General features: G+C 40.6%; 1 protein-coding gene across 1 annotated transcript in view; it reads right to left on the bottom strand.

Annotated features, from left to right (window-relative positions):
- TMEM132B (transmembrane protein 132B) overlaps positions 1-27,313 on the bottom strand; it is a 259,623-nt gene that overhangs the window by 131,290 nt on the left and 101,020 nt on the right. Inside the window, exon 3 of the mRNA XM_075041445.1 lies at positions 15,780-15,920. Coding sequence (XP_074897546.1) covers positions 15,780-15,920 — 141 coding nt within the window. The remainder of the gene's footprint in view (positions 1-15,779; positions 15,921-27,313) is intronic.

Raw genomic sequence — 27,313 nt, 5'->3', positions numbered from 1 at the left:
CGCTATCCAGCACCAAGCATATTATTTGCAAATATTAACAACCAAATAAAGCTTTGAACAGCAAGAAATCAAAAGTGATTTGCTAGGAAGGGAAATAGATCTGTCCTCATGTCATCAGATGAAGAGGTGTTTCCTGACTTTTGTCAAACATCAGCTGCTGATATAAATTCAGGGGTTTCACTGCTGATCTCCCCAAATTAAGTGGTATCACATATTTTAAGAAAGCCCTTATGAGGCTTATGACACGAGACCCTCAGAAAGAACACTTTCCACTTGCAAAAACTGCTCAGGAAATGACAATCTAATTGGCAGCTCTATAGAAAAATATCCAAAAAGCTAATTAAAAGGCTCCTCCTGGACCAGGCCCTAACCCTGCCATATCCCAACTGCAACACACACTTCATATTCCAGAAGGCATCTCCCACATAATGGTTTAGCAACCTACACTGTTGCCAGGAATAGAAAAGTACATCAGACTTAAGCAATTAAGTTTTTCTGTGCTACATAAGCTGGAGAAGAACCATACAAAGAAAATAGCAGCACAGAAAATGAACAGGATAGATTACAGGCATCAGTATTAACAGATAAAAGAATAGCTTCTTTCTTTCATTCAATGATATATTTGGAGGAATAAAGCTTGTGCTGACAAAGAAAATCTAGCAAGTGGGACTACAAATAAACTTGCAGTTAGCATTCATTTTGTCAGAGAGAGTTCAAAATTCAACTTAAGATTCACATTTTGTAGGAAATTTCTACCTAGGTCACAGGCTTAACCTACAATTTAGGGTCCACATGAACCTTTAAATTGAATTTTATTTGGAACAGGAGGACAGACGGAGTTAAGGAAGGTCAGGCATGCCAAAAAAAACATTTTAGTTTTGTATTTAAGCATGAGGTATTAGTGAAAAAAAGGGAATAAAGAATAAACTAGGGCTTTTGTGTGTTACTGTGCTTTGTTAAAAAAAAAAAAAAGCCTTATGTATAGAATAAAAGGTACTAGAATCTAATCAACTGCTCACAGCAGGAATCCAGAAGTACCACTTACGGTGTGCAGCAGACTGACATATAATCATGGCTGAAACAGAATTACAGCTCACATCACCACATCAGTTCTGTTGATCTCTGCTGGAGTTTGGGGGTGGAGGAAGAGGCGGAGGGAAGAAGTCCAACAGACATCCCTTCATCAAAAAAGTAAAACTTAAGGACTAACTGACACCAACCCAAAAGCTTCATGAATTCACTGAATCACAAGAGGCAAAAGCACAAATTGTCCCACTGCAGGTGATCAACTTCTTGTTCCATTCAACTGGTTGAAAGAAATCCTGCTCCCACCCATCCAGTTCTCCAGCTCTTTATGATATTTATTGTTATTATACATTTTAAAAAAAAGATCAGAGAATTTATTCAGTAAAACATAAAAGAAAGGAGTCCTACAGTGGTTTTAAACACTTTTCCAAAGAATAAAGGTACAACTTCCTGGACAACTCCAAATCAACAGAAATCTGCTGGTATTGTCAGCTTCTAAGAACATATTTGACATTTTTTTCCCTCCACTATAGTCTTTTCAGAACATGAATATGTTCACCTGCCTTGGGGCAACAATATATGTAAAACATGAGTAACTGGTAAAGTTGAGCTAATTGTGGATTGGTGAATCACAAGGGAGATGCAGCCCTGCACTTGACCCATTCTGATCTGCTGCTACCCCTACAAAATGAAAGGGCAGTTCCTGCAGCCATGCAAGACTGCATCTTCTCCGTCATAAGCCATGATGTGAATCACCTTTATGCAGGTGAATATTCTGAGAAACTTGGGAAGGTGCAGGTAGGGAAGTACTGTTGGTTGCAACCACCAAGAATAAAAGTATTTTTTATATTGTATCTATGACAGCCTTCTACCCAGGGGTCAAGGACTGATATTACCCCAATGATTGCATCATTTCACAAAGCTTTGGACACAGTCAGTAGAAATGCTTTTGTGGGATGCAGAATTTACTGTGATGAGGGCTTGAACTTCTCCTTCCCTGTCTCCTTGTAATGAATGAGAAAAATAGATGTTCCAGGGTGTGCAGTGAGGAACAGAGCACTTGTATCTGGCTAAATCAGGTGCTGGACTGGGACAGTCAGGTCCTATTTCATGCAACTAAATATATGTCAAGTTTTCAATGTTACTGAACTCCAAACAACTCTCAGTCTATTATCTAGATTACTGGCCACACTGCAGAGGAGCTGAGCACCCCATTTAAAAAAAAAACAACTAAATAAAGGCATACAAACAGAGTGGACAGCTGCTGTTTGGCTTTGTGAACTTCTGCTGAGGCTCTGTAACAAGCTCTCTGAAAGCCTGTCCCTGAACCAAGTACAAGCCTACTGATACCTTCTGAAGACAGCATCCTACACATGCACTCAGTGCCTAACACAGATGCCAGAGATGGAAAAGACTTTTTGGAATCCTGTAGTATTGATTAATAAACAGTTCGTAACAACAATATGATGACAATTGTTAATCAAATGAAAATGTTCAGTATATGTCAGAAGTGAAAAGGAGCATAAGGATGGAACGATTTTTCCTTAAAAAAATGTTTGTAAGAGATACATTCTTTTCACTTCAGGTAAAAAAATCTTGTCTTTCTGAAAACTGCAGCATTACAAGATCCATCTCCCCAACAGCCCAGGGAGGGGCTCACCTATATATGGGAAAACCAGCCTCATACCTATGAACTACCTGAGTCACTATTTTTCCATTGTTACACCAGCACTAAGTTTATATAGAACCAACAGGAAAACCCAATTGATGCATTTTCAGCAGCTCGGGGTAAGTTAATAAGGACAACACTCGGCAAAACAGAGTCAACATTTGCCAAGGGCTATCACTCAGCTAAGCCATGCCTTGAACCAAGGGAAAGCTGTTGTATCCCAGATCAGTCCCAGCTGAGGAATCCCACAAATTATTAACTCCTCAGTGGTATCAAAAGGGAAGCAAAAAGTTTCCAAGAAACAAAGGCTTGGATTAACGTCAGTCCATTTCATATTTCTCTAATTTAGGTGTATCCATCTGAGTTAGCCCAGTAGCCTCCCTGTATGTTCTGCGCAGAGAAAAAGCACTTTATTGCACAATTACTGGGGGGCTGGTTTAGGTACCTCCCTTGAAATGAGTCATACTTGGAAGCACTGAACCTGAACGCAGGCAGGACAGACCCAGGCATCTCCCACTGTAGGCACCCAAATGTCCCTCCCAGCGTAGACACATGATTCCCACTAAAAACGGTAGAGTATATACTGTGGCAAATCCAATTTCATGCCAGTATGCTGCTATGGTATAGAACTAATATCTGCCACAAGAAAAGTGGTGAAATAGAGAAGACAAAAATACCCCATCTCTCATGCTAGACCCCTTTTGGAAGGCTCTTGAAAGAAGTTATTTTATCCTACAATGCATTGGTCAGGAGGGAGTCGCAAGGTGTTGTTCGCTGAATAAATAACGGTTTTCATTATTAAGGCATTCACAGTCAATATGTTCCATACTCATCATTACCATTTTTTTTTTTTTTAAAATTATTATCTACCTTTCCTTTATGGCAACGCTTGGGAGTGACAGATGATCCATCAGCTTATCTGCTGATTTTTAATGACAGCATTTTGCATTCATTATTCCCTACTTAAATCACTCTTTTTAAAAGAGGAATAACTTATTTCTTCCTCTTGTCACTAGAGAAATTAAATGGTACACCATTAAGAAGAGTCCTTGTCTAACAAAAAGATACACCAGTCAGACTGAGAAAACCAGCATGGACAAAAATTGCCTAAGAGGGAGAACAAAAATAGGAACTTGTATCTCCAAATACCTCCACCATCCACACTCACTGCTGAGGTCAGTAACTTCTAGAGTTAAATCTCTGCACTGAAAACTCCTAAGAGAAAAGACCAAATAATTCTTTTTGATTGTGCAATGCTGAGCACTCCCTTGGCTGAAGAGCTAAAATGTGTTAAGCGTGCAGGTGATGCGAGGTAGCCACCTTCCTGGCTGCCAGTAACAGGGACATTTCCTTGGGGGAGCCTGGCAGTGTCAGTGTCATGCCGGCAGCTGCAGGAGCATTGTGAAATACGGTATCAGAGAGAGTGCAATACTGTTGGTCCTGCTATTGCACACCAGCCTAACAGAACCTTAGCACCCATCAGGGAGGATCTGTGTTTGCCTGCCCTCACCTCAGGGCTCCTCACAATCTAGGCACAGGCTAAGAACCAAAAAATGCAGCACCTAGACAACACATGCAGAAGAGCAACCCCCAACAACAAAGCTCTTCGTGAGACTTGTAAGTGCCAAGCTTTTGAACCCAGTGAGTCCAAGAACTTCTGAAGGATCAAACCTGTTCATTAATTATACCAATAAAAAAAAGAGGAATTTTTGCGAGATCAAGCTATTGGCAGTTGGTTTGAAGGAAAGTTTTTCTGCTAAAGGTTTAGCGATTTGCCTTAATGACTGCAATATTTCACAGCAAAGCCCTTAACAAGTATCCTGGGAAAATCTGCATAGACCAAATTGTATATAAAGAACAAACATAGCTAGCTTTCAACTGTGTTCAAGTTCCCAAAGACAGTATGTCCAAGTTTATAATAAAATGGTGTCCTACATTTTCAGCCAGGTGACAAGGGGGACATAACTCTTCTCCTATTACACGCCTAGATGAGCTGGTAAACAGTCCTGACGCAAGCTGTTCCCTCCAACAGGGAAGCTACTGTGGTCAAATGTGCTCCCCAGTATTTTGCCTCTTGCTACAGAGCTCTCCTAATTACCAGTGCTCCCTGGAAGGTCCATTTTATCTCTGGCTTTTCTGTACTGGCACAAGCTGCCCTCTAGAGTAGTATGACCTCTACACAGTTATCCTTCAGACACCCTGAAGGACCAAGGATCTTATAAAAGTGGCCAAGTCTCAGTTTACAGATTCATTATACTGATGAATGTGCGAGGGCTCTGAGCTTAACTCCATCTTAACGTTCTTCTCAAGGAAACAGTGAGGTTTAAAAGAAACAGACAAAAATCATATGCTGACACTGACAGAACCATCAGTCAATTTTTGCTTTTTAATTTTACAAGAGTTTATAAGTTCTTAAGTTATAAACACAGGTCATGAATATCAATGGCAAAATGAGTGAAAAATTCTAACTAAAGCAAAAAATAATTTATGCAAAGTTAATGCTAGGATTTGGCACAGAGGATTGAAATAAATCAAAGTAACAAACTTAATATTTGCCCATCTAGCAACAGCACCTCCTAACAATAAAATGAGTTTAAATTTTGGCTAAATGCCTAATAAATGAGCTGTTAGCTTTTGTACTTTAATGCACCGGCTGTTAAGTAAGCAAGTCAACACATCTCGAATGGAATTCAAATGTGTGCAGTAGGCTCCGCTACAAGTCAAACTCATAAATTGGTAAAAGTGGGAATTAAACATACCTGAAATACCAGCTCCCCAATTTCACATTCATTCAATAATATTTTCCAGTCCTATTATATCGAAGGACAACCCAATTATGGTACTTAAATGTCGGTATACAGTTGCCAAAAATAAATTCCTTAGCAACACTTCCAGTATACTCAGAAAGGTTTCTGTGCTACAGAAGATTTCAGTTTCTGATTTCCTCAATATTTTCAGGTGTGACACACTAATGCCTCTCCTTATATACAACACGGCTTACCATGAAGACTTACATTTTCTGCATGTTGCTGTCTCTAATTGCTGACTCTGAGTACCTCCTTTATCATTATACCTGGCATGAACAGAACCAAGGTAGGTACTTAAAACAAAGTACGTACTTAAGTGGCACCCTACATAAAGGTGCTCTTCTGAATCTAGACATAAATTTGCCAAAAGAATAGGTTTTTAATCTGCGACTATATAATTAAGTACAATATTTACAGAAGAATCAGGTAACACTTTTGTGGCATAATAGTTTTGATCATGTCTTCTCCCTCCCTCTGTAATCTCTGTAAGGCTCATTGAAACCTTCCCATCAGTAAGGTGATGTTAGATATCTAAAGGTGCTGCACAGATACCTAAGTATGTGCAGAGCCCCCATTTAAGAGATGAAGCATGACTAAGAATTGTGTTCCCTGGATATTGAGACCCGCATACACCACAGAAAAGGCTTCTTCAAGTCTAAGTTATCAAGGGAGCAAAAAAAGGTGATTAAATTACAGAAACAAACCCCCAAAATTCAACACAATCACTTTTGTTCCTTGAGTCAGAACATGTTATGAGAGTGATGAGTTCAGCAGCCATGCTTACCTGGGCTTTATCACTCAGGTTATTTAAGTTATCTTAAGTTATCAATTAAGCATGGCTGGAATGTGCACACATATCTCTGTAAAGCTTAAGAAATTTTCCAGAAATGTACAGATTTTTGTCATGGAGCTCCTATAGTAACTCACGTGCAATCATCCACATGACCATTAAAACATACTACATAGGAAATAACAGACAGTAAACCAGTAGAGACTCAGAGAAGCCCATTGATTCTTGTCCTGGTTTCAGCTGGGATAGAGTTAACTGTCTTCCTAGTAGCTGATACAGTGTTATGTTTTGGGTTCAGTATGTGAAGAATGCTGATAACACTGATGTTTTCAGTTGTTGCTCAGTAGTGTTTAGACTATAGTCAAGGATTTTTCAGCTTCTCATGCCCAGCCAGCAAGAAAGCTGGAGGGGCACAAGAAGTTGGCACAGGACACAGCCAGGGCAGCTGACCCAAACTGGCCAACGGTGTATTCCATACCATGGGACGTCACATCTAGTATAGGAACTGGGAAGGGGGGGCGGGGAATCGCCGCTCGGGGACTGGCTGGGTGTTGGTCGGTGGGTGGTGAGCAATTGCCCTGCGCATCATTTGTACATTCCAATCCTTTTATTATTGCTGTTGTCATTTTATTAGTGTTATCATTATCATTATTAGTTTCTTCTTTTCTGTTCTATTAAACTGTTCTTATCTCAACCCACGAGTTTTACTTCTTTTCCCGATTTTCTCCCCCATCCCACTGGGGGGGGGGGGGGGGGGGGGGCGAGTGAGCAGCTGGGTGGTGCTTAGTTGCTGGCTGGGGTTAAAACACGACAACTCTTGAATATGCCATCACTCCCTTTGGCATCCAATATGGAAAAAGCATGCAAGCACCGATGGATGAATAACTATTTGAACAGTCACTCACTCATCAGCATGCATTTGAAATTTGCTCCCAGCCTCCCTGCTATATTCTTGCAGTCCTAATTATGCAGACTACCCTACCCTGAAATTAAACTTTCCCAACTGTTACATCAATATTAAGGTTCACATCTAGGAATGATATACTCAAATGAAACTAATTAGGTCAAATTAAAAAACAAGACTCATTTCAGAATGATTGGGCTCATCTTTCAAAAGAAATGTCACTCAGAATAGGCTTTGGATCAGGTGCTGTGGACCACCCTTGTGAAGAGTTTATTTAAGTCACTTCTTTGCATGTTCATTGCTGCATCAAGGAAGAGACTAAAGGATCAGGAAGAGTTCCACTGATTTTTTTTTTTTGCCTTTAATGCCACATTATATACAAAAGCAAAGTCAGATATTAAGAAAAGGCTTCTATTTTCCTTATACCATTATTATATATAAACTGTCAATACAGAAAAAGGAGATCCAAATTGAAAGGACTTAAATTATAAGCTAAAAATTTGCCTGTCAAACCACTTCTAGAAGTAGAAACCAGACCTCTGGAAGAAAGTCTTCAGCCACAAACACAGCTGACAAACAACTGCCTGATCTATCAAGCAACTTCACCAAGGAATCAGAATTCGCTTTTTTGAGCCAAAGATCAAAACTGGGCACGAACGTGATCAGGTAGTCAAATTTGTATGTTCCTTTTCTCATGACAAATCTGCTATTTGTCATAATTTTCTTCCCATTGCTACCAAAAAGGATGGGATGCAAGAAGGGACTTGCTACTTCTCAGCACATGTTCTTCTACACTCAAGGAATTTTCTCTTTTCCTCAGTCTGAGTCTTTTAATTCCTCAGACCCCTGCTCACCAAGATATGTTATACATAGCCCGAGTTTGAAGCTTCTCATGTAATATCATACCTACCCTGTACAAAGACAGTTTGTAATCAGAGGCTATTCTACTTAGTAAGGTAGATAGAAATATTTTTTGAAGAATAACCAAACCTTTTAAGCAAGATGCAACTTTTAGAAGACAAAAAAAAATATTTTTCCAATTCACTGTATGCCAATTAAACAAATGCTGTCAGAAGGAATTTTCTGCATATTTCTCGTGATTTACACAAAGCTTTCTACTAGTTTGGCAAGTTAAGAGATCTTTATCAAATATTAATTTTCTAAGTCATTTTCTTGCCTCTGTTTGTATTGTATCATCTTATTCCACTGAATACAGGTGAATACTGTTGAGCTCGTCCAACAAGACATTTCTCATTTTCCAAATTTTCAAAACAAAAGTATATTTACTTTGGCAGGGTACCCTGCTGCCCTGTGCAACAGGTTTTTTCCAACTACCAAAGGTATATTTGTTCAAAAAGACATCCTTAGGTCATAATAAAGGTACCATACCAGCACAGCAAGGATGGAATAAGAGTCGTCACTAAGTCATTACGTTCTTGGACTGGTGAACTGGGGCCAGGAAGCAATTATCTGGACTACCAGTCAGTAATCCCTCTGACCTATCTCCACTGGAGTCTTTACCAGAGCAGCAGTGAGCCTAACTAAGAAAGAGGAAGAAACAGCCATCCGAAAGAGCTGGATGGCCAGGAGAGAATTCATGTGGTTTCCGGGCTATTAGGCTCCCAACAGGAGATGGACAGACAATTTCATTGTTCTTGGCCCTGAATAGAGAAAAATAAAGAGAGAGAGGGGGGGGAAAAAAACCCAGACCTCCAGAATCGATACTTTCCTATTTGATCCTAGAACCACAGCTTTCTACAATAATTTGTCACTCCTACCGCTGTTAATTTGTGTATTATTTTTTATGTCCTTTCTAAGCTACTGTGAGGTGTCAGTGCTTTTATCTTACAGAAACATTTCCAAGCAGGCTTGGGTTCTTTTACACAAAAAGGCATACATGTAAAGAATAAAGGTTAGTTAAAATTCTTATAACTCAGGTTTTCTTTGTGACTCTATTGAGTCATTTATGTTTGAAAACGTGTGTGGATGCTTCTTACTGGAACACTCTTTACACAAAGCAGAACAGACTCCATCACTCATAATAGAGGTCACAGCCTTAAAACTGGTGCATTAAAGATAAAATCCTCTTCATCAATGGCTCAAGAGACAGTGCTGTCTTAGGGTCTGGCCACAGGCCAGAGAATTAACTCCTTGCAGGATCTACAGGCCATGCGCACTCTACACTCAAAGCACGTTTCTTTGCCCATGACGCCTCTGACCTAAGGAAAGCAGCGAGTGCATAAGAATAGGAGGGAAACACCCAAGCCAGTACACTGCACCACATAGTCTATGACTTCTTCCCACACCTTAAGCTCCTCTATTTTTTAATTCAAAACCTTCCTTTTCAAAGTAGCTTAAGTATGGCTTCATGGAAGTATGGCTTTCATGGTGGAAAGAGGCCCTAAGGAAGTCCAACTACTTTACCTACAACAGACTAGTCTGGCAGGGGGTGACAGCCATCAGCTTTCCCTTCCCCATCTCCCTGGCTTTTTTTCCTCAGCTCTTCTCTATTCTTTCCTGTCAGCTTTACACATCTCTTTGTGTTTCTTTGCTCCCTCCGCTCCTCTTACTCATTCACTTTAGTACTATGTGAACTTAATGGCATCCAGCCCACTGCTTTTGCATGGGCCTAAAATCAGACAAAGCAAGGCTGGCTGGCTGTACCAGTTACTGCTCTTTTGTGTAAAGCAACAGATGCAATTGATCTTCTGTCAGTCAACTCTTGTTGCTGATGGCACTTTACATGCTCAGTGTCCTGGGGCCAAGCAAGTTCCTTTGGCAATAAACACATCAGTAAGTATTTCACTGCATGTCCTGATGCCTTCCCCAGTGTGGTTAACAGCACACTGCCGTGTGCTACAGCACGTTGCAGCCACCCATCTTTATACACTTATTTATCTTACAGAAGCAGCCAAGCTCCTCGTTCTAGCTTCAGCATGCCCTGTGCTGTACCAACCAAGAGCACAGGCACTCCAACCAAGCTGCATCCTCTGGAAGGCCGAGTCACTGAAGTAAATCAGCTCATCAAACAACCAGGATCACAGCAGGCTCTGTTTTGGAGACAGTGGGAATCTCTGCACCACACTGCCATTTCTTGATGGCATATGAGCTCGGAGGCAACACAGGACCCAAGTATGTCATTCTGGAGTAGAGTGGTGGGGAATTCAGTGCAGAAACACCTCCAAAAAGCTGTGAGAGAGAGCTCAAATCCGGCAGAGCTAGCGCCGAGTACGGTCAGGAAGCCTCATAACACCCAAGCGGCTTCCAGGTGGAGTGTTTTCCTATTGCCCTTGGTAAAGTGGGGACTGGAATATGTAGTGGGGAAAATGGTATTTCCCTCAATAAAGGGATAAGAGTCTCAAAGCTGTCTGTCAAAGAGAGGAAGGAGAGGAGAGAACCTCAGCTGTTATTTTCGAGACATACCCAAAGCTTTAAAAACAAAACGAAATGATACATGTTTGCTCAGTTGATCATCAGCTCCAGTAACACATATTTACTTTAAATAAATATATGCACATATCTTAACTGGCAGCCAACTTTACATCTTCCTTTTGAGTGATATTTCTGGTTCAAAGGGTATTCCCAAGCACAGAAAAAGAAGAGAATTATTTTAAAATAGGAGGATCTATTTGCATACCTATAAATACATGAAGTAATTGCTTTTCCCAATTTAAAGATATATATATATACACACACCACAATTACAATTTTATAAAGTCATTTAAATTATTTTAATTCTGTAAACACCTCTTAAAATGGTAAAGAAATTGTATTATTATTATAGAATCTTAATTTTTTATTCAAGTTTAAAGATAGATGATGTCAAATGCCAGACAGCTGAGCTGGTCTGCATCAATTAAAAAAATATAAATTTCCAGGCAACAGAATAAATACTTCTGAGGACACTTGAAAAAAAATCCCTCTGAAGATTTCACCCTCCCTACTTCTGCATTCTGAGTGTCCCTCATGCAAGTTTAATTTATGCAGTGATGGATATCCTGAGAGATAGAAGCTGTGTTACAGACATGGAGATAAAATAATCCCTGAGTGAGAAGAACCAGTTTGGTCTCAATAACACTATACTCAGCACTGCAGGTAAAATCAATTTCATTAACTTTGCTAGTTAGCATAAATATTAACTTTGCCAGTTAACATAAATATAACCTTTCTGATTAAAGTACTAGTTTGTCAGATAATCAGACTCTCCTCACCTGGTAATAATCCAATACAATTTAATGACAGTTTTTGTGAGTAAGGAAACTGATCTCTTCATATACTCCCTTTCAAAGCAGAGTTGCAACTCTCTGGCCTAAGTTTTGTGTTTGAGCCATCGCATCCCTCCTGAACCAAAGGCCAGGTCACATTAAGGTTTTGTTCTTCGGCTTTCCAGCAAGGAGACACCGAGCACCATGATATATGTCATATTGTGGGGCCTTTCAAATGAGACTATGGAAACTCAGCTCCGGCTCACCAATGATTTGAAATAACCTAATCCTATAAAATGCTAAATCACTCTGGCAAAGTTCCTGAAATCCCATTCCTCTGGGTATCAGCGCTAAGTTATGAGGTACCATAGCTTGCCAAAGACAGACCACACTCTCAGGGCATCTTTTCAAGCCCTCTTGCCCTAGTCCTACTACAGCCTAATTTGTGGCATGTTCCTGGGGTGCTTCCAGAGAACTCCGAGGTGCAAAGGACAGAAGAATTGCAAGGCTCAATCCATCTCTTGGCAAATACAGTGGAAAAAGCCTGCATGGTCTTTATAAAAATAGGATCCATTTTCTGGAAACCACAAAGGATTTGTTTCTGGTAGACTCCCAAATTTTGGCCTTCTATTTCAAAAGCATTTTTTGCAATAATTCAACATATAGCCCTACACCACAGGGTAAGATCCCAGTCCTTCACAAACACAGCTCTTCTGCATGGGAGGCTCAAAGCACTCAATTTTTATCTAAGCCCACCAGCCCTGACTTCCTCTACTCCTTGCAAGATGCACTCTGCACTCAATGCAGAAATCCATAAAGATCCTTTCCTATGGAATGGAAGTGCTGGGTCCCAGCGGCAGGTGTAATGCAAGAGTATTTGCGCTTGAAGTAGAAACTATGTCTTTTTGAAACAAAACACACTGCTGCTTCAAGTAACCCTACCAAAATGAGATTCACAGAGTTCTGCCCCAAGGAGAGAATATGAGGGAGAATAAATGCAGATGGCAACAATCAATCTCCTCGCTCACTGAGCTACCAAAAAAGTCCTTTGAGATGGCAGCAGTAAGGGCAAAGCAAGGCTCCACACAGAGCAGAATAGATGTGTGCATATATACTTGTGTGTGTATATTTAAAATAAATCTCTTCGTTTTATGCTCTTTGTTCAACTCCATCATCAAAAAGAGGTTTTAAATACAAGCTTATGGGACTACTAAAGAGGTGAATTTATGAATGTATTCCTAACAAAACACACTCTGGAAAGCTTTAATCTATGAATTGTGACAACCTTGGACAAAATGGATTTTTAATAGAATATAATGCAAACTGCCTGAAACATTGTGATAAGGAATTTTTTTTTAAGTAATGCACAGAAAAGGCATGATGCACTCTGCATGAAAGGAGGAAAGGTCTTAATTTAAAGCATTTTAATGAACACTCAATTTGCGTAGGGAAATGTGAGAAATGGAGATGAAAAACTCATGATAACGATAACACTGCAGAGGGGAGAAGGAGAAAGATTAGAAAAGTAAGCAAATTTGAAAAGGCTCCAGCCAATAATGCTGGCTAAATGGAATGCAGACTGGATTACGAACATGTCACAGTCCAAAGCCACTGTTCTCCTTGCAGGCAGCGTCTGTCGGTGGCTCTTATCAGAGCTGCACACTGGGGAAGAAAGAGCAACCAGAGTGCAAAGCATTGGAGAACAGACCTCTCTCTGAGCTAAGGGCAACGAGGATAGTCAGAGATTTCAGCGAATGCAGCTGTGACTTGCTGGAGTTTCTCACTTTCACCGAACCTCCCACAGCTGTGCCAGCCCAGCCAGCTTGCAGGGCTGCCGGGGCTTTCCGCCCACTCGCAAAGCCCAAGGGAGGCTACAAAACCATAGCAAACTCAACCATCTCTTCCTTGGAGAAAACTAGCTACGCTCAGAGGCTCAGTCCTGGCTTACGCACTTCTCTACCACCCGTGTAACGCCAGGCAAGTCAGCAGAACTGAAATTACTTCCAAGAGAGAAAAAACTGTCTCCCTCGAGGTAGATACCGTTCTGTTTACTAATAGCTTCTGCTCTGCAATGAAAGAGATTGATCCTGCACTCTCATTCATACATAAACTTCCTTTAATGAAGCTCCTTGAATTACTAAAAGGAGGAACAGATGAATCAAGTCTAGTGACAGTTTTGGCACATTGACCTTAACAGAAGCAAGTTCAGGCCTCTGCTCATTTAAATGAAACAGCAGAACCCCCACATAAACACATAACATTCTTCAAAAGAAACAAGAGGGCCACCATTATGACAAAAAAGGCAAATTAAAGTAAAGATAAAAGTTAAATATTTACTCTGAGCACTACAATATTTGCAAATCTGGAAATGATCTTCAGCAGTTTCTATTTGCATACTTTAATTAATCCAAAAATATTAAACTAATCTCACAAAGGAAAGGGTCAAAGTATTAATTAACTTGAGATTTGTTGCTTTTGTGCAATTTAACAGTTCAACACAAAGCAAAAATCAGTTTTAATAAAAACTAAGTTACTGTGACAGGTATAATTTCATGGATTAGTGAAACCACGTACAAGGCAGTAAGTCTCAGTGTTCATCCTGTTTTTTGTCTAACTTTAAAAATAGTTGTTTCATTTCAATAGAGAGATTCCTCTGTAACACCAAATGATCTTAATTCTTCCTTTAACCTCAGCATTTCATTTTCAAATTGATGGCTTTCCACCTTGCTCTGAACAGAACGGAGGTCACAGTTGTTTTAGCAAAAAACCTGACTGCAACGTTCAGCAGAGAGCAGATACTGCACAACCACCCAGATCAGCCACCTGAGCTAATTCAGGTTGAGATTTCACTGCTGGAGCCATCATATGTCATCACGCAGCTCCAGAACAAGCGCGAAGATTTCCATCCGAGCCAGCGTCTCTGCTGGCTGAGCTCTCGCCCCACCAAAGGGACTCGCTGGCTTCTTTAACAGCTTTTTGGAGGAACTGGGAAATCTTGCCAAAAGACAAAGGGTTTGGAGACAAAGCATACAGCAACAAATCTGGCTGCCAGAGCTCTGTTTTATCAGTACAGTAGCCTGTGAAACCCCAGCAAAATAATGATGGAAGGTGGCTGGAATTTCCTACATCACAACCTCAGAATTGTGACTTTGACAAATGTGCTTAGGAAACAAGAGGGGACTTTCTGCCCCCCTCCCCCCCCCTTTTTTTTAAATGGGGAGGAATTGCATGAAACAGCTAATGAACCAAAAGGTTTGCCTGGCATTTCATGCCACAAAGCTCTGTAGCACTTGACTTAACCAGAGACACTGAGCAGGGAATCACCTCCCCTCACTTCACGCGTTTACAATGCAAATGTCTGCATCCCACTCAGTCGCCTCCACTCTGCATCTTTACTGGAGAGAAATAGGCACTTTTCGCTTGCTATTCATCAGGCCTGTTTTACACATCCAAGAGGACTCTCACCTTGGCAGTGCCTATTTATCCCTGTTGCTAAAAAGCAAACTCACATTGAATAGCTTTCACCTCAACACTTGTATCGCAGATACCCAGAGCTAGGTGGGATTAATTTATTTCTCAAATACAGCTTCAGAAACTAAACAGAGTAGAAACTCTGCACTCTGGCAACAATCTTCCTAGGTCTAAACAATTATTAACAACCATTTTTCTCCCTTACAGGAGCTTTTAGAAAAAGATGGATGCAAAAGACTCCTCAAATAAAAATCCTGACAAAAGTTTTGTGATTTCCTAATGATGATACAATTTCAAACTAAACTTATGCACAGTGTACTTTAAGTGTAGAGTAACTGCATGATAATGGAGAGAAATTGCTTGTATTGTAAAATACATAATTCTGACTAACAATGTAAATTTCTCATTAACTTTGATATAGCTTGTGGGAGCATTACTGTAACAAACGTACGCAGCATTCATGAGACAGTTCATAGACACTCATAGGTGTTTTGCAGCAATAATGAATAACACTTAATAGCTATTACTTTCATAGCTTTTCAAATAAAGAAGACAGCATTGTCCTATATTGCTTTCAATTATTCTTCATATTTCTCTGTTTTAATCCTTTTGTTTCTGTTGGCTCTTTGGCAACAGGAATTCTCCTGCTACCCTGAAGGTGCATGAAAAGCAAACATGAGCCAGGACTAGTTGGCTGCCTCCAGTTTAATTAGATAATCTACTTCCAAAGCTCAGAAGTGAAACAAAAGGAAAAAGCTCTTATCAGATCACCTGTAGCTCTTCCAAGGAGGCTGAGGAAGAAAAAATACTGCTATTAAAAGAGCAATACAACTCATTAAAGAAGCTGTTGTACGTCTCTCACAGCATTTTAGCAAGGGTTAATGCACAAAAGCACTTGGCAGCTTACCTGTTCTCTGCATTTGGGTCGTTGTGCACACATGTGATCGTGGCAGTGGTCCTCGCACTGTCCGTTTCTTCTTGAACCCCCCATTGGTCTGCATCACTGACTCTGATGTCCATGATCTTCACACCTGGGGCTGTCCTAATTCTGTTGGGGAACAACAGGGATTGCTTTAGTTACAGACCTCCTACCAATAAATCCAGAGAGGTAAACAAGGAAGATGAAAGGAAATATTTCCTCTTCCATTAGTAATAGACTGATACATTGCAAGTGTAAGTCACTCTGCTTTAAAAATATAAAACAGGTCCAATCATTTTAAAGAGATGAAGTATGAGTTTCATTATGTACAAAGCCAGTTAATTTTCAGCTTGAACAATGTGGAGAGAATAAGAATGCTTTCTGCTTCAGTGGCACCAGTTTGATATAAATGAAACAGATGTGACTAAGCATAAGTTGATTTAATTTGTTGAGTCTGTCCTGCAGTTTAAGATGGAGAATCAGAGCACTGTGGTATAAAATATATCCTCCTGCTTGAAAACCTTTGGAAGCAAGGTACCTTTTAATATTAGGGTGATCTGCATAGGAAAAAATGTGTTTCACTGCTCAAAGACCATAATGCAGATCGGAGAGAGAAGGAATATGTTATCCTAGATCTGGGACTGAGGGATGAAAATAATTATGCCACTGTACTGGGATCTATCAAACTGGGCATGTCAAACTCTTGCTGCTGAAAATACTATGATGCTGACATGGGAAACCTTGATTTCCCAAGCACGGCTAGGGTCTGAAAGCAGTTTGGTAGTTGGCAAATGTCACCATTTTTTGGCTTAAAAAAAATTTGCTAAAAAAAAAGTCCATGCTCTGCTGCAGCTCAGCGTTAGGAACAGATTGCCAAGGAATAGGAAACAACTGCTTTTAATAGCAGGGACTTCGTTTGTGCAGCTTGACTCCTGAAACAAGCCTGGGATTTCAACAGGAGTGCTGCAAATATGCCTGGAGAACAATTAGGCAGAAAGCAACTGCTGTAGCGCCATGTTCACCACTACTGTGACTTAATTAATTAAAAGCAAAGCCAAGAGGGACCTCTTAGTTGTATGGTGGAATGAAACAGCACTGCTGAGACTTGAAGCGTTACTTAACAGTGAATTGTGATGGATTTGCCCCGATGCCTTGTGGCCAAGAATTTCCTTTAAGTTCTAGCTGAGTTCATGGGTTTGGATCAAAGTAACTTCCAAGACTCAATGGGTGGTCTTTTCCTCAGTGAAAAAATTAATTCATCCTGCTTTTGTGATATCCTTATTTTTGCCTGCAAGGCTTTACTTACTTGATGGGCCAAATACATGCCTGGCATAACCAATCTGATGAAAAATGTTTCCTGTAAGGAGAGAATTTTACTTGATATTTTTCTAATTGTCTGCTTCATGTTTCTCCACAGACATTCAGATCTCCAAACAACATGCCTCAAAGCTTATGTGCCCCTTTCCTATCATCTCCTCTTCTTTTTTCAGATGAACATTCATTTATTCTGTAGTAATTACACTGGACCAAATAATTCCTGCAAGACACCTACATGGCTTCATTTCAGACTGACTTGTAATTTACATGAGATAGAGAATTAGGCCTTCAGCAATGGATTCAATAATTTTTTTCATTAGACTTAGTCAACCACTCCTGAAAAAAAATCATTAGGGCCTGACCAAAAAAAACCCACACCACTTTTTAAATTTTCTCTTTCCCAGTCAAAATTATATTTTTTTTTTAACAAATTTGCCTCCCCACCACCCCCTCAATTTCCCATGGGTTTTTTTTACAATATGTCTAGAAACCTCCACCTCAACTTTCCACCCAAGTCAAAGCCCTGGTTAATTAAAGGTTAATTGAAGGGTAGGAGATGCTGTGGGGCGGGGAGGGGGGAAGGTGGCGCATGACACAGGACAGCTGGATTTCACCCTTGATTTCAGGATTCATCAGCCTTTTTCCATGTGTCAGTAGCTGTTGTGTTCTCCTACACAGCTTTCTACAGATACCTTCACTCTGCAGCATTTACTTTTGTCTACTCTGATTCGAATCTAGGAGTTCAGTTTACCCCAACAACAATGAAAATCAACATGGCATAGTTCCCTGCCACACTCGAGCAGGCTTTAACCATGCAGGACTCCTCTGCAGCTCCCTTCTTCATGGAAGTGGAAGCTGCTGCTCCTCTTTACCTCCATCAGTGGTCCTCACATACAACACAGGCATAAGGATGCAAGAGCCTCAAAAATCAGCATCTATCTACATGCCCAGCTGTTCCAACCTCTCCAGACACTCTGCACCCCAAAACACTGGCTTCCCTCTTGGGCCAACCCCTCAGCCATGTCTATCTCCCTCAGCTGGGGAGCTTTGCTGTTTCTTCTCTTGTGTCTGAATACAGCTACAAGATGCTTGTTGCCTGTCTGGACATCAGATGAGGCTCTTTTGGTGCCTGTCCTGTTGGCTCACCACTTGGATTCTCCTTCAGGGCACTGTCCCTTAACGGGAGGCCTTCTGGTTTTTGGCAATGCTGTCTTGTTGACTGTGCCTACAGCTTTTGCATGCTGCATCTCTACTGTCTTGCTGGGTTAGCATCAAGTGAACATCACATACTCTCCTCCCCAGCTACATTTTCCAAAAACATCTCGGAACGCTGCATTTTAGGAAAATTTCCAGTCTAATCCCCTGCAATGCATCTGCTCTGGTGGGCTGAGACAAGATGTCATTTTGCATTTTTGGATATCAGTAGAGCCAGGAAGGTTGAAAGAAGGAAGAAACTGAATTCAGCTTCTCACTTAGGAAAAGTCAAGAAATTCAAATTAAACCAGCCTACACATGGGAGGTTTGAGCCTACTGTTCTTCAGATAAGTGATTCATATCTTTAAATCTGCCCCCAAACTCCACAGACACAAAAATTATTGCAAGTCTTGAGGACTGAGGCTTTACAAAAGCATAAGAAATTCCTACCAGAGCAGACATTAACTGGAGAAAGGACGGTGAATGGCTAGTGTATGAGCCCAGGCACTGGGTTTATTGCCCTGCTCTGTGCCAGGCTTCAAATACAAGCTTGAGTGGATCATTTAGTTTTCTTATACCTCCCTTCCCCACATATGAAATACTGGGAAGTGCTGCTCTTCCAACTCAAAGGGAGCTGTAACGGTAAATAGAATCACTTGAGAAAAATCTGATGTCCTTTAAATTTACCAGCTGTTCAGCATGACGTCATATGGTGTGGAATATCACTTTGGCCAGTTTGAGTCAGCTGTCCTGGCTGTGTCCCCTCCCAGCTTCTTGTGCACCCCCAGCCTACTCACTGGCAGGGCAGCATGAGAAGCTGAAAAGTACTTGACTTAATGTAAGCACTGCTCAGCAACAACTAAAACATCAGTGTGCTACCAACATTATTCTCATCCTAAATCCGAAACACAGCACTATAGCAGCTACTAGGAAGAAAATTAACTCTGTCCCAGCCAAAACCAGGACAACAACTAAGATAGCTTAATTCCTTTTTTATAAAGATAATTGTGAAATGAAAAAAAAAAAAAAAGAAGGAAAAAGAAAAAAGGAACAAAACATGATAGCCAAAAATTTGGCAAAACTAACATTTCATTTCAATGAAATACTTGCTTTCTGAAAAGCAGAATTTTCAGACAGAAAACTGTCCTGTTAAAAAGCACTTGCCCACCTTTCAAACATTACAAATTACATGGCATTTTGATAATGCAATTAGCAGAGATGTAAATGAGACAGTGGAATACTGAATGAGCTCACCAGAAGTTAGATGGCAACAGGGCCCCCCATTTCAGCCTATATCCACAGCCTGTATCACAAATGAGATGATCACTATTTATTCACGCTACTCTCTTCTTTAGGGGTGGAGGAGGTCCAACAGAAACGGGACACCCTCAAGCACTGCCTTTTATGACACTTATGCCCATAAGATCTTAAGAGGAGGTAGCTGGGGGGTGAGGGGAGTGTCAAAGCTATAAAGAACAGGGAATCAATGAAACAACTGCTTCACAAGTGAATTTAGTCTTCTCCAGCTATAAAGGCAGAATAGATGAAGCTGCTTTCAATTTAGACTGCAGAATACATTTGATATCCCTGGCAGTGTTTTTTTCCTTGAGCAGTGTGTCCTCCATTTATTGTAGAATATAAAGATGGAAACATGATAGACAGAATGGAGCAGGCAAGCAGAAGCGTCCCCAGCCTGCCAACTTGGAACAACCAGAAACTACTTTAAAATGCATTCCCAGCCTTAAATGTATGCGACCCCATGAATTTAGCCGCTCTAAACCTCCTCTCTCAGTTATTACAACAGAAGGAAAGGAGAAGGTACAAGTAATCACCAGGGCTGGAAAGTAACTTAAGGGCTGCAAGAGGGATTTAAACAGCTGAGCACTTAGCGGAAGTGGTGCAGGGACTTCCACTGCCTCCCAGTCAATTAACTGCAAAATCTGAAAGGTAAATGCTTGCTTGCAATACATCCCCAGCAACACTCCCGGCAGCAGTAATTGAGAAGCAAAATCTTGGCAAAAGGAACTTTAAAATAGAAACAGAAGGAAAAGATATTTAGGAAATAAAACAGGAATGTGCTCACGGCAGATGGAAAATGCTCAAAATGATGAGAAAAAAAGACTTTTTCACAGCTATTTTAGAAATCCTCTTATCTCCCCCCTTCCCCATTATGGGGGAAAACATGATCTGAGCTAAATTCACTCTCAATGACGTACTAATAATAACAGTTACGATAATAAATTTCATTTGTAATTTCCAACCATTTCTGTAGTCAGCCTTTCAACATGCATTTTTAGCCCAATTAAAAATAAAATCATTATCCTTCCCCTACAGGAAATCCAAGCTGTAGGCCAGTTTAGTTAACTTGCCTAAAATTATAGTGTCTCTGCAGAGCCAAAATGAGGGTCAATACATCCTGATTCCCAGGCTTACACTGCAGCTACCCCTACCCATCTTTAAGACCAAACCAGAGCAGAGCTGAGTAATTCCAAGCCCTCACAGAGCATTTTACATATTTGAAGAATTGCACAAACAGCAAGCAATTAGTTCTGAAGGAGGTCCCTGGGGAGTTTCTAGTTAAAATACATGTGTTTTAAGATACATTAAGCCAAGCGCTATAAATTAAAGTAATCACTGAATTCAGACATAACATCTAGGGACTTTTGGGGTGTGGGTGAGATGGGCAGTGTTTCTATATAGGAAGGAATAGAAGCATCCCTGTATAGGGGGAGGCAGCAAGTGGAGTTTTCTGGGAGACAAAAGGAGATGAGGGTACATGATTCACAGTTGCCACATCCAAGCACATTCCATGGCATTTAGGAGGGAGGCACCGTCAGGAGTTCATTGGTTTGAGTGTATGAAAGCAAAACCATCTGGGAAACACTATTACAGCAGATGGAGGGCTGAGGTGGAACCAGAACTCCCCCAGGAGAGGCACCATCCCTCTCTTTTGTGTCTTCCTAAGCTTCCTGGCTAAAATTCTCTATGGTAATCCAGAAACATGAGGAAAATGAGGTGATGCAAAGTCAACCAGAAAACACATGGCAGAACCAGGAATTATGCCTAGAGCTGCCAAGCAATATTTTGATATCTTCACCATAAATCTACCCAGCTCTCCTGCTCCTACTCTAGACCCACTAATAACAGACAGTGTGTCCTGCAATGGCCATGCAAGACCAGCCTGTGGGCAAATATGCTTTCTGCTGCTGTGGGCTTGCAGTATGTGTGAAATTGGAGTGTCCCACCTAGCAGATAATCATCCTGCACAGCGTCACTTCTTATGGAAGTCAAATTTGCAACAACTCAGAGGATCGGGTCCTAAATCTTCACAAGCTAATCAAGTGTTTATTTGCTAAAGTATTTTTCCAAGAACTTTACTTCTTTGTTCTTTTATATTTTAAAAGACCTGTCACAGATTTATGTGCAAACTACTTCCCCATCAAATTCTCCTTAAAATAGCAACAGAAGGCCAGCTGTGTTTGTTTCCACGATTCCATATTAATGTCACTATAAGCAAAGCTATCTAAGTATGTGAAATACGCATCAAAATACACAAAGATCCTGCAAAGATCCAAGCCCTCTCCAAAAGGTCACAAGTGTAGAAGCATAAATAATATGCTGCTTTATTGCAAAGTAAAACAAGCAGCCTACAAAGCCCTGCGGAGAGGTGTATGTAGATGGCAGGCAGATGGCAACATGGAACAGAGGGCAACTGCAATGCATCGAACAAAAGGAAACCCCAAGTAAAAGGGTTTGACCAATGGTACTGGTAGGTAAAAAACTCAACATGGCACTGGTATAAAGCCAGTGGTAATAGGTGTTACCAGTGAAACAAGGTGGGAACTTATAGTGGGACAACGAAAAGCACGTTTGCCCTTGGGGATAAAGACAGCTCAACACTTAGAGACAGAGGCAGCAACTTTCAAAGCCAACTGGAGTTTTACTTAAGATTTGACCTCCACATTTCATCCATGCTCAGAACTACTCCAGCGACTGCCCCTTCGTTGTAAGACCAATGTATAACTGGCCCAAATTTGTTTTCAAAACAAGACATGGATATGCCACGCTCTGCCTGCCTTGACCCCCTTTTCCCCCAAAACGCCTCCCCACTGCAGGGCCAAAGCTTTCTAAGCCACCACTCACCCTGTGGAAATGCCCCTTCTGTATCTCGTGACCTCAGCACTCTCTCAACTTTACACCGCATCAGGAAATTTGCCTTTCCGTCCCTCCGGTATACCTCAATCTCTCTCTGCATCTGTTATTTTTATATAACCTTTTGTAGCTGTCTTATTTAACCCTGTCAAGCATTTGGGGATGCAGTTTCTATGAAAGCAGTTATTACCGTCATATATCAGAATATCTCTATCCAACACGCACTCAAGGAAGAAAGTCAATGCCAAAGCACTGGGTAAGACAAAGCAGAGAAAATAGGTACAGTGCCCAGCGCAATGCAAGGCAGGAACAAAGTTGCTCAACAGACATGGTGGCTAACATGAAAAAAGCTCAACAACTCAGAGAACAGAAAACCCTTTGAAATTGTGGAGGGGATCAATGATTTAGAATGATACCATTACCACTCTTCTACCCAAAAAGGTGAAGCTATCAACCTATTTTTTTTCAGCCCATCAAATGTTTCAAAATATGCTAAGCATCAAGCTCACAAGCATATTGGATTTTGAATAATGAAAAGAGTAAACAGGATTTTAATTTGGATTCTGACAGTAAAGTGCTTTCCATGTGATAAATTAACTATTAAGGAAGACAAATTAACACAACCTACCCTTGAGTATGATGGCTTATGATTTTGAGGAAGCTTTTACAGAAGCATGATCAAAATAAGGCAGGATGAAAAATAGGAGATGATGTGGGGGGTGTATTTTATCAAAAATCCTCCCTCCTTCTTTACATCAAACTGTATGTATAACTTCCCTAAAAAAGTGCAGCAGATTTTCTCAGGAGCCCCCCATTTTTCCTAAGAATGTCTAAACATTTTAGGAGAGATCCTCAGCTGGTCTAACTCACCAGAGATTGATGAATTTTATAGTGTTTGTTTAAAATTGAAAAGTTAAATTTCACATCTGCGAAGCAACATCAGAAAAAGAGGTGTCACCCCTTATGAATTTTTTTGAAAGGGGAGGTGTCTCAGAAACATTTTCTAGATATAACACTATGCTCATGAAATCATCAGAGAGTATGTGAACATCTTCAAAGCAGTCTAACATCATGTTATATTTCTATATCCAATGGAAAATTCCCTTTTTTTTTTTTGCCTTTTTTTTGAAAGGAGGGAAGACATTTTAAGATTTCATCTTCATATTTCAGCAGAAAGTCCATTTTTCAATCTGCTCTCTCCCTCACTCAGGTAAGCAAATAGAGCTTAGAAAACCAGCAGAAAAACATCCTAATTGGCTTGAAATTAAAGCTATTAATTTTTATTCTTATTTATTCCTGTCACAAACCAGACCTGTTTATAGGGGTTTCTAACACTGCTATGGAAACCTGAGAGGTTCTGAAGTCTTTATGTAATACGAGATGAAAATGCCATCTCCCGCAGTGAACACTGTTTTCTTTGATATATTTCAACAGTGGAACTTTGTCCCTCTGGGAGAAAAAGGGTTGCCAGGCACCGGGGCAGGAGACATTGGGTCCAATTTTATTGACTCAAGACATTTTATTAACCATTTAACCATCTGGGCAACTTCAAAATGGGAATAAGGATGTTTACTCACCTTTGCTCAGAAATTCATCCAAGAAGAAAAAAACCCTACTATTTCTATGGAGACATTGAGCATTTGCATACTTAAAAATTGTACAGATACTGCATTTCAATGTATTTCTGTAATTTTCCAGTAGGTACTTAAAACTGCAGGTCAAAGAGTTCTGTAGCAATTGGCATTTTCTTACTAAAACTAAAAGCCAAAATTTGAGTCCACCTGAAAACATTGTTGTGCCTTTGACATACAAATTATTTTAATTATAGTATAAGCAAATATGCCCGTAGATTGTGCTGAAAGCTCTTAAATTCCAGCAAACTCTTCACACCAAGAGAACAGGTCTGAGGTTTGGGTTGCCAACCGCGGCATCCCACTAGCACAGCTCCAGCTACTCCTGCTACACCAGCACGGGGAAGCAGATCAGGTCCTCTGTCCTTTGCCTGCCTGGAGGGCAGGAAACATTGCCCATAATTTGCAAATAAATACACAATTCCTAAAACTGGCTTGACACTTTACACTTTCAAAGTATCCAATAAACATGAACTAACCATTATTACTATTGATCAAAAGGAGACAGCAGGTCTTTCCAAGCCTAAATGATCCTCGTGCTACCAAACAACTCATAACATCCCTTTCTCATTAGGATGCACAACCAGCTCACACCTCTGCCTCCCCTGAAAGAGGAGAGAGATGTTCCTTTATTCCACTGCCTCCGTTCCGTTAACTGAGTTATGATCATTATTCAAAGAGCTCAAGAGTGCCTGCTGTCATGCACCCTTAGACATCTCCAAGAATTGAAGTATGTGCACTCTTTTCTCCAACACAACAATCTGTGGTGTACCATCTCTGTAGAGAGAAGAGGTAAAATGCTGTAGTGGTTTTCTGTAACACATGTCTACAGAACAAAAATCAAAGCCTGCTCAGTCTCTTCAGCCTTTCTCTGAAAGATCTAAAACACTCAGACTATGTCCTTTAACTTGAAACCAATGCAATGCTATAATAGATGAAACTCTTTCTTAAAGCCTAGAAGTACAGGAGAAAATGCATTACCAAGTCTGAAGGTGTCCAAAGTATTTGAACTTGGAATTCTTGCAATCATGCACAAACACAGCTTTGAAAACTATAATGAAAAAATCAAAGTAAGTCAGAGGTTTCCTCCCGCAAAGACAAAGATACTTACAGGTTTCCTTTTACTGAAAGGCTCCTTTCAGAAATCAGCACTGCAAAAATGTTTGCAGTCTGAATAGAGTTCAGGCCTCCTGGGAGACAAAGAATTTTTGTAAAGGGGTCATTTTTCTACCTTTCAAGTAAAAAAAAAATAGCCCAGAAGGTCATGGTTTCTGGAAGCACCTAAACAACAACAAAGTAAAAACTTTCCATCCCTCTCCCTGCATAACTAGGTAATGAGCTCCGTAGCATTGTCTTGGTCAACACTGGAAGGGGGTTTACAGCATTTAAAATAGTCCATCACTAAATGTGGCTAAATTTGCTCACCACCTTGGAGACTCATACATTTCCTGTAAGGAAAAAGTTTATTAAATACAATTCAGAATAATATAATTATCTCTTACCAGACCTCAATGTATATGACTTAGGATCAGAAAAACTTTCCTGGGTTGCTGCTGAGTACTACAATCAACCCTGGAGTCTGTTGTATTCATTGGACTGTTTGAAGCACAATCCCTCAGCTCTGGGCAGGTTGTGACTCCAAATCCCCCGACTGGCAGATGCCCAGAAGAGGCCAGTGGTAGCCAGTCTGTTGCTAGTCTTGAGACAGCGTGTGTAGTCTGGCCCGAAAAAGTACATAAGAGAGTCAGTCTGCATGCACTGAATGGGGTCTCACCTTGGCGTTCACACAGCTAATCTACCTCTTTCATTGGTTTAAAAAGTACAAGGGAAAAGACCAGCAGTGAGGTTGATGGGCTGACAACATGTTGACATGTCTGTTCCTCTTAGGAGATGAGGCTAAAAGCAAGAGGACACTCAGCAATGGTCATCTTTACCAAAAAGATTGCTTAAAACTGCACCAGTAAAAAAATAAACAAAAAAAATTTAAAAGAGCAGATTTTTTTAAATGTATACACCTCTAACTTCTACTGAAACCAGTCCCAACCCTTGGCGCATCCAATGATTTCCTAACAGCATGAAGTGGTCTTTGAGGGATCTATCATACATTCTTCCACGCTTGCTCAGTACTCTGCATAAAAAAGCAGCACACAAAAGGTTGTTATTAGGAACTCCACTTAGGCTGTGGCAAGGAGACATTGACCTGAGCACAAGGGACAGAGTTAGAGGGAAGAGGAAAAAAAGCACAGCAATGAAAATCCTTCCAGAATTAAAAAGGCCACAAGAACTTTGTCTGAACTAGTAGTTGTTGTTTTTATTGGATTATTTTATGGGGTTTTATGTTGTTTAATCAAAGAAAGAAAATGGATGCCATAAAATATGCAGAGCTAACTGGGGCTGCAAAGTACATTGCTGAATATTGCTAGTAATGCCATTTCCCCTTCACTGTCAAAAAATAAAAATATCGTTCTTTATATCCCTGTCACATGGAACAGCGGTCCTCTCACGCTTGCCAATCAATCATCTTGGAGTGCACCTTTACCTTGAGCAGTATGTGCTAGGACGGTGAATAAGGAAAGCTCAGGAAATAATCTCCCTTTCCACAAGATAGAATTCAATTTCCAGTATAGCTCAGACCAGTACTTTTCTTGAAAAGGTGGCACCATATATTACGGCAAAAAAAGCATTTTTCTGCTGCTAGTGAAAACTTTAGTGAGCATTATGATTATGTGGTTTGTACTCCAGGCACCAATGACCACCAAGCAGGCTAATAATGTGTGAATTCTGATGAGAACCAGCCCTCCAGCTGGGATAAAACATCAAAGGCTTTTTTCCCCCCATTTTTTTTCCATTTTGCCTTCTTTACTATAAGATTTTCTTCTAGCTGCAGACAACAACTCTCCAAGATTCTCCTAGAGAGTAAGCACTTCATAATAAAATTATCCCACTCTGGTGCTCAGGTAGCCCTAGTTAGCCCTTTGGCCACTGTCCCAACAGGCTTTTATCTTTGACAGCCCCAGTTTGGTTTCTTTGGGTGGTGCTTCTCAGAAGCTTTTTGAAAACTCTCTACAGGTAGATTGAGCTTTCATCAATGACTCTTTGAATCCCCCTTTGGATCTCAGCAGGTTTGGCAAGGATTTGCAAGTCTCAAGCTTTGTCTCTCCTCCAAGCACAGCTGACAGAGTGTGCAGGAGAGGCTGTCTAGGTCCATAACCTACTGCAATAAAGTCC

This window comes from Buteo buteo, chromosome 11 (genome assembly GCF_964188355.1).
Source record: "Buteo buteo chromosome 11, bButBut1.hap1.1, whole genome shotgun sequence".
NCBI classification, from domain to species: domain Eukaryota; kingdom Metazoa; phylum Chordata; class Aves; order Accipitriformes; family Accipitridae; genus Buteo; species Buteo buteo.
This window is presented reverse-complemented; position numbering and strand designations above follow the sequence as displayed.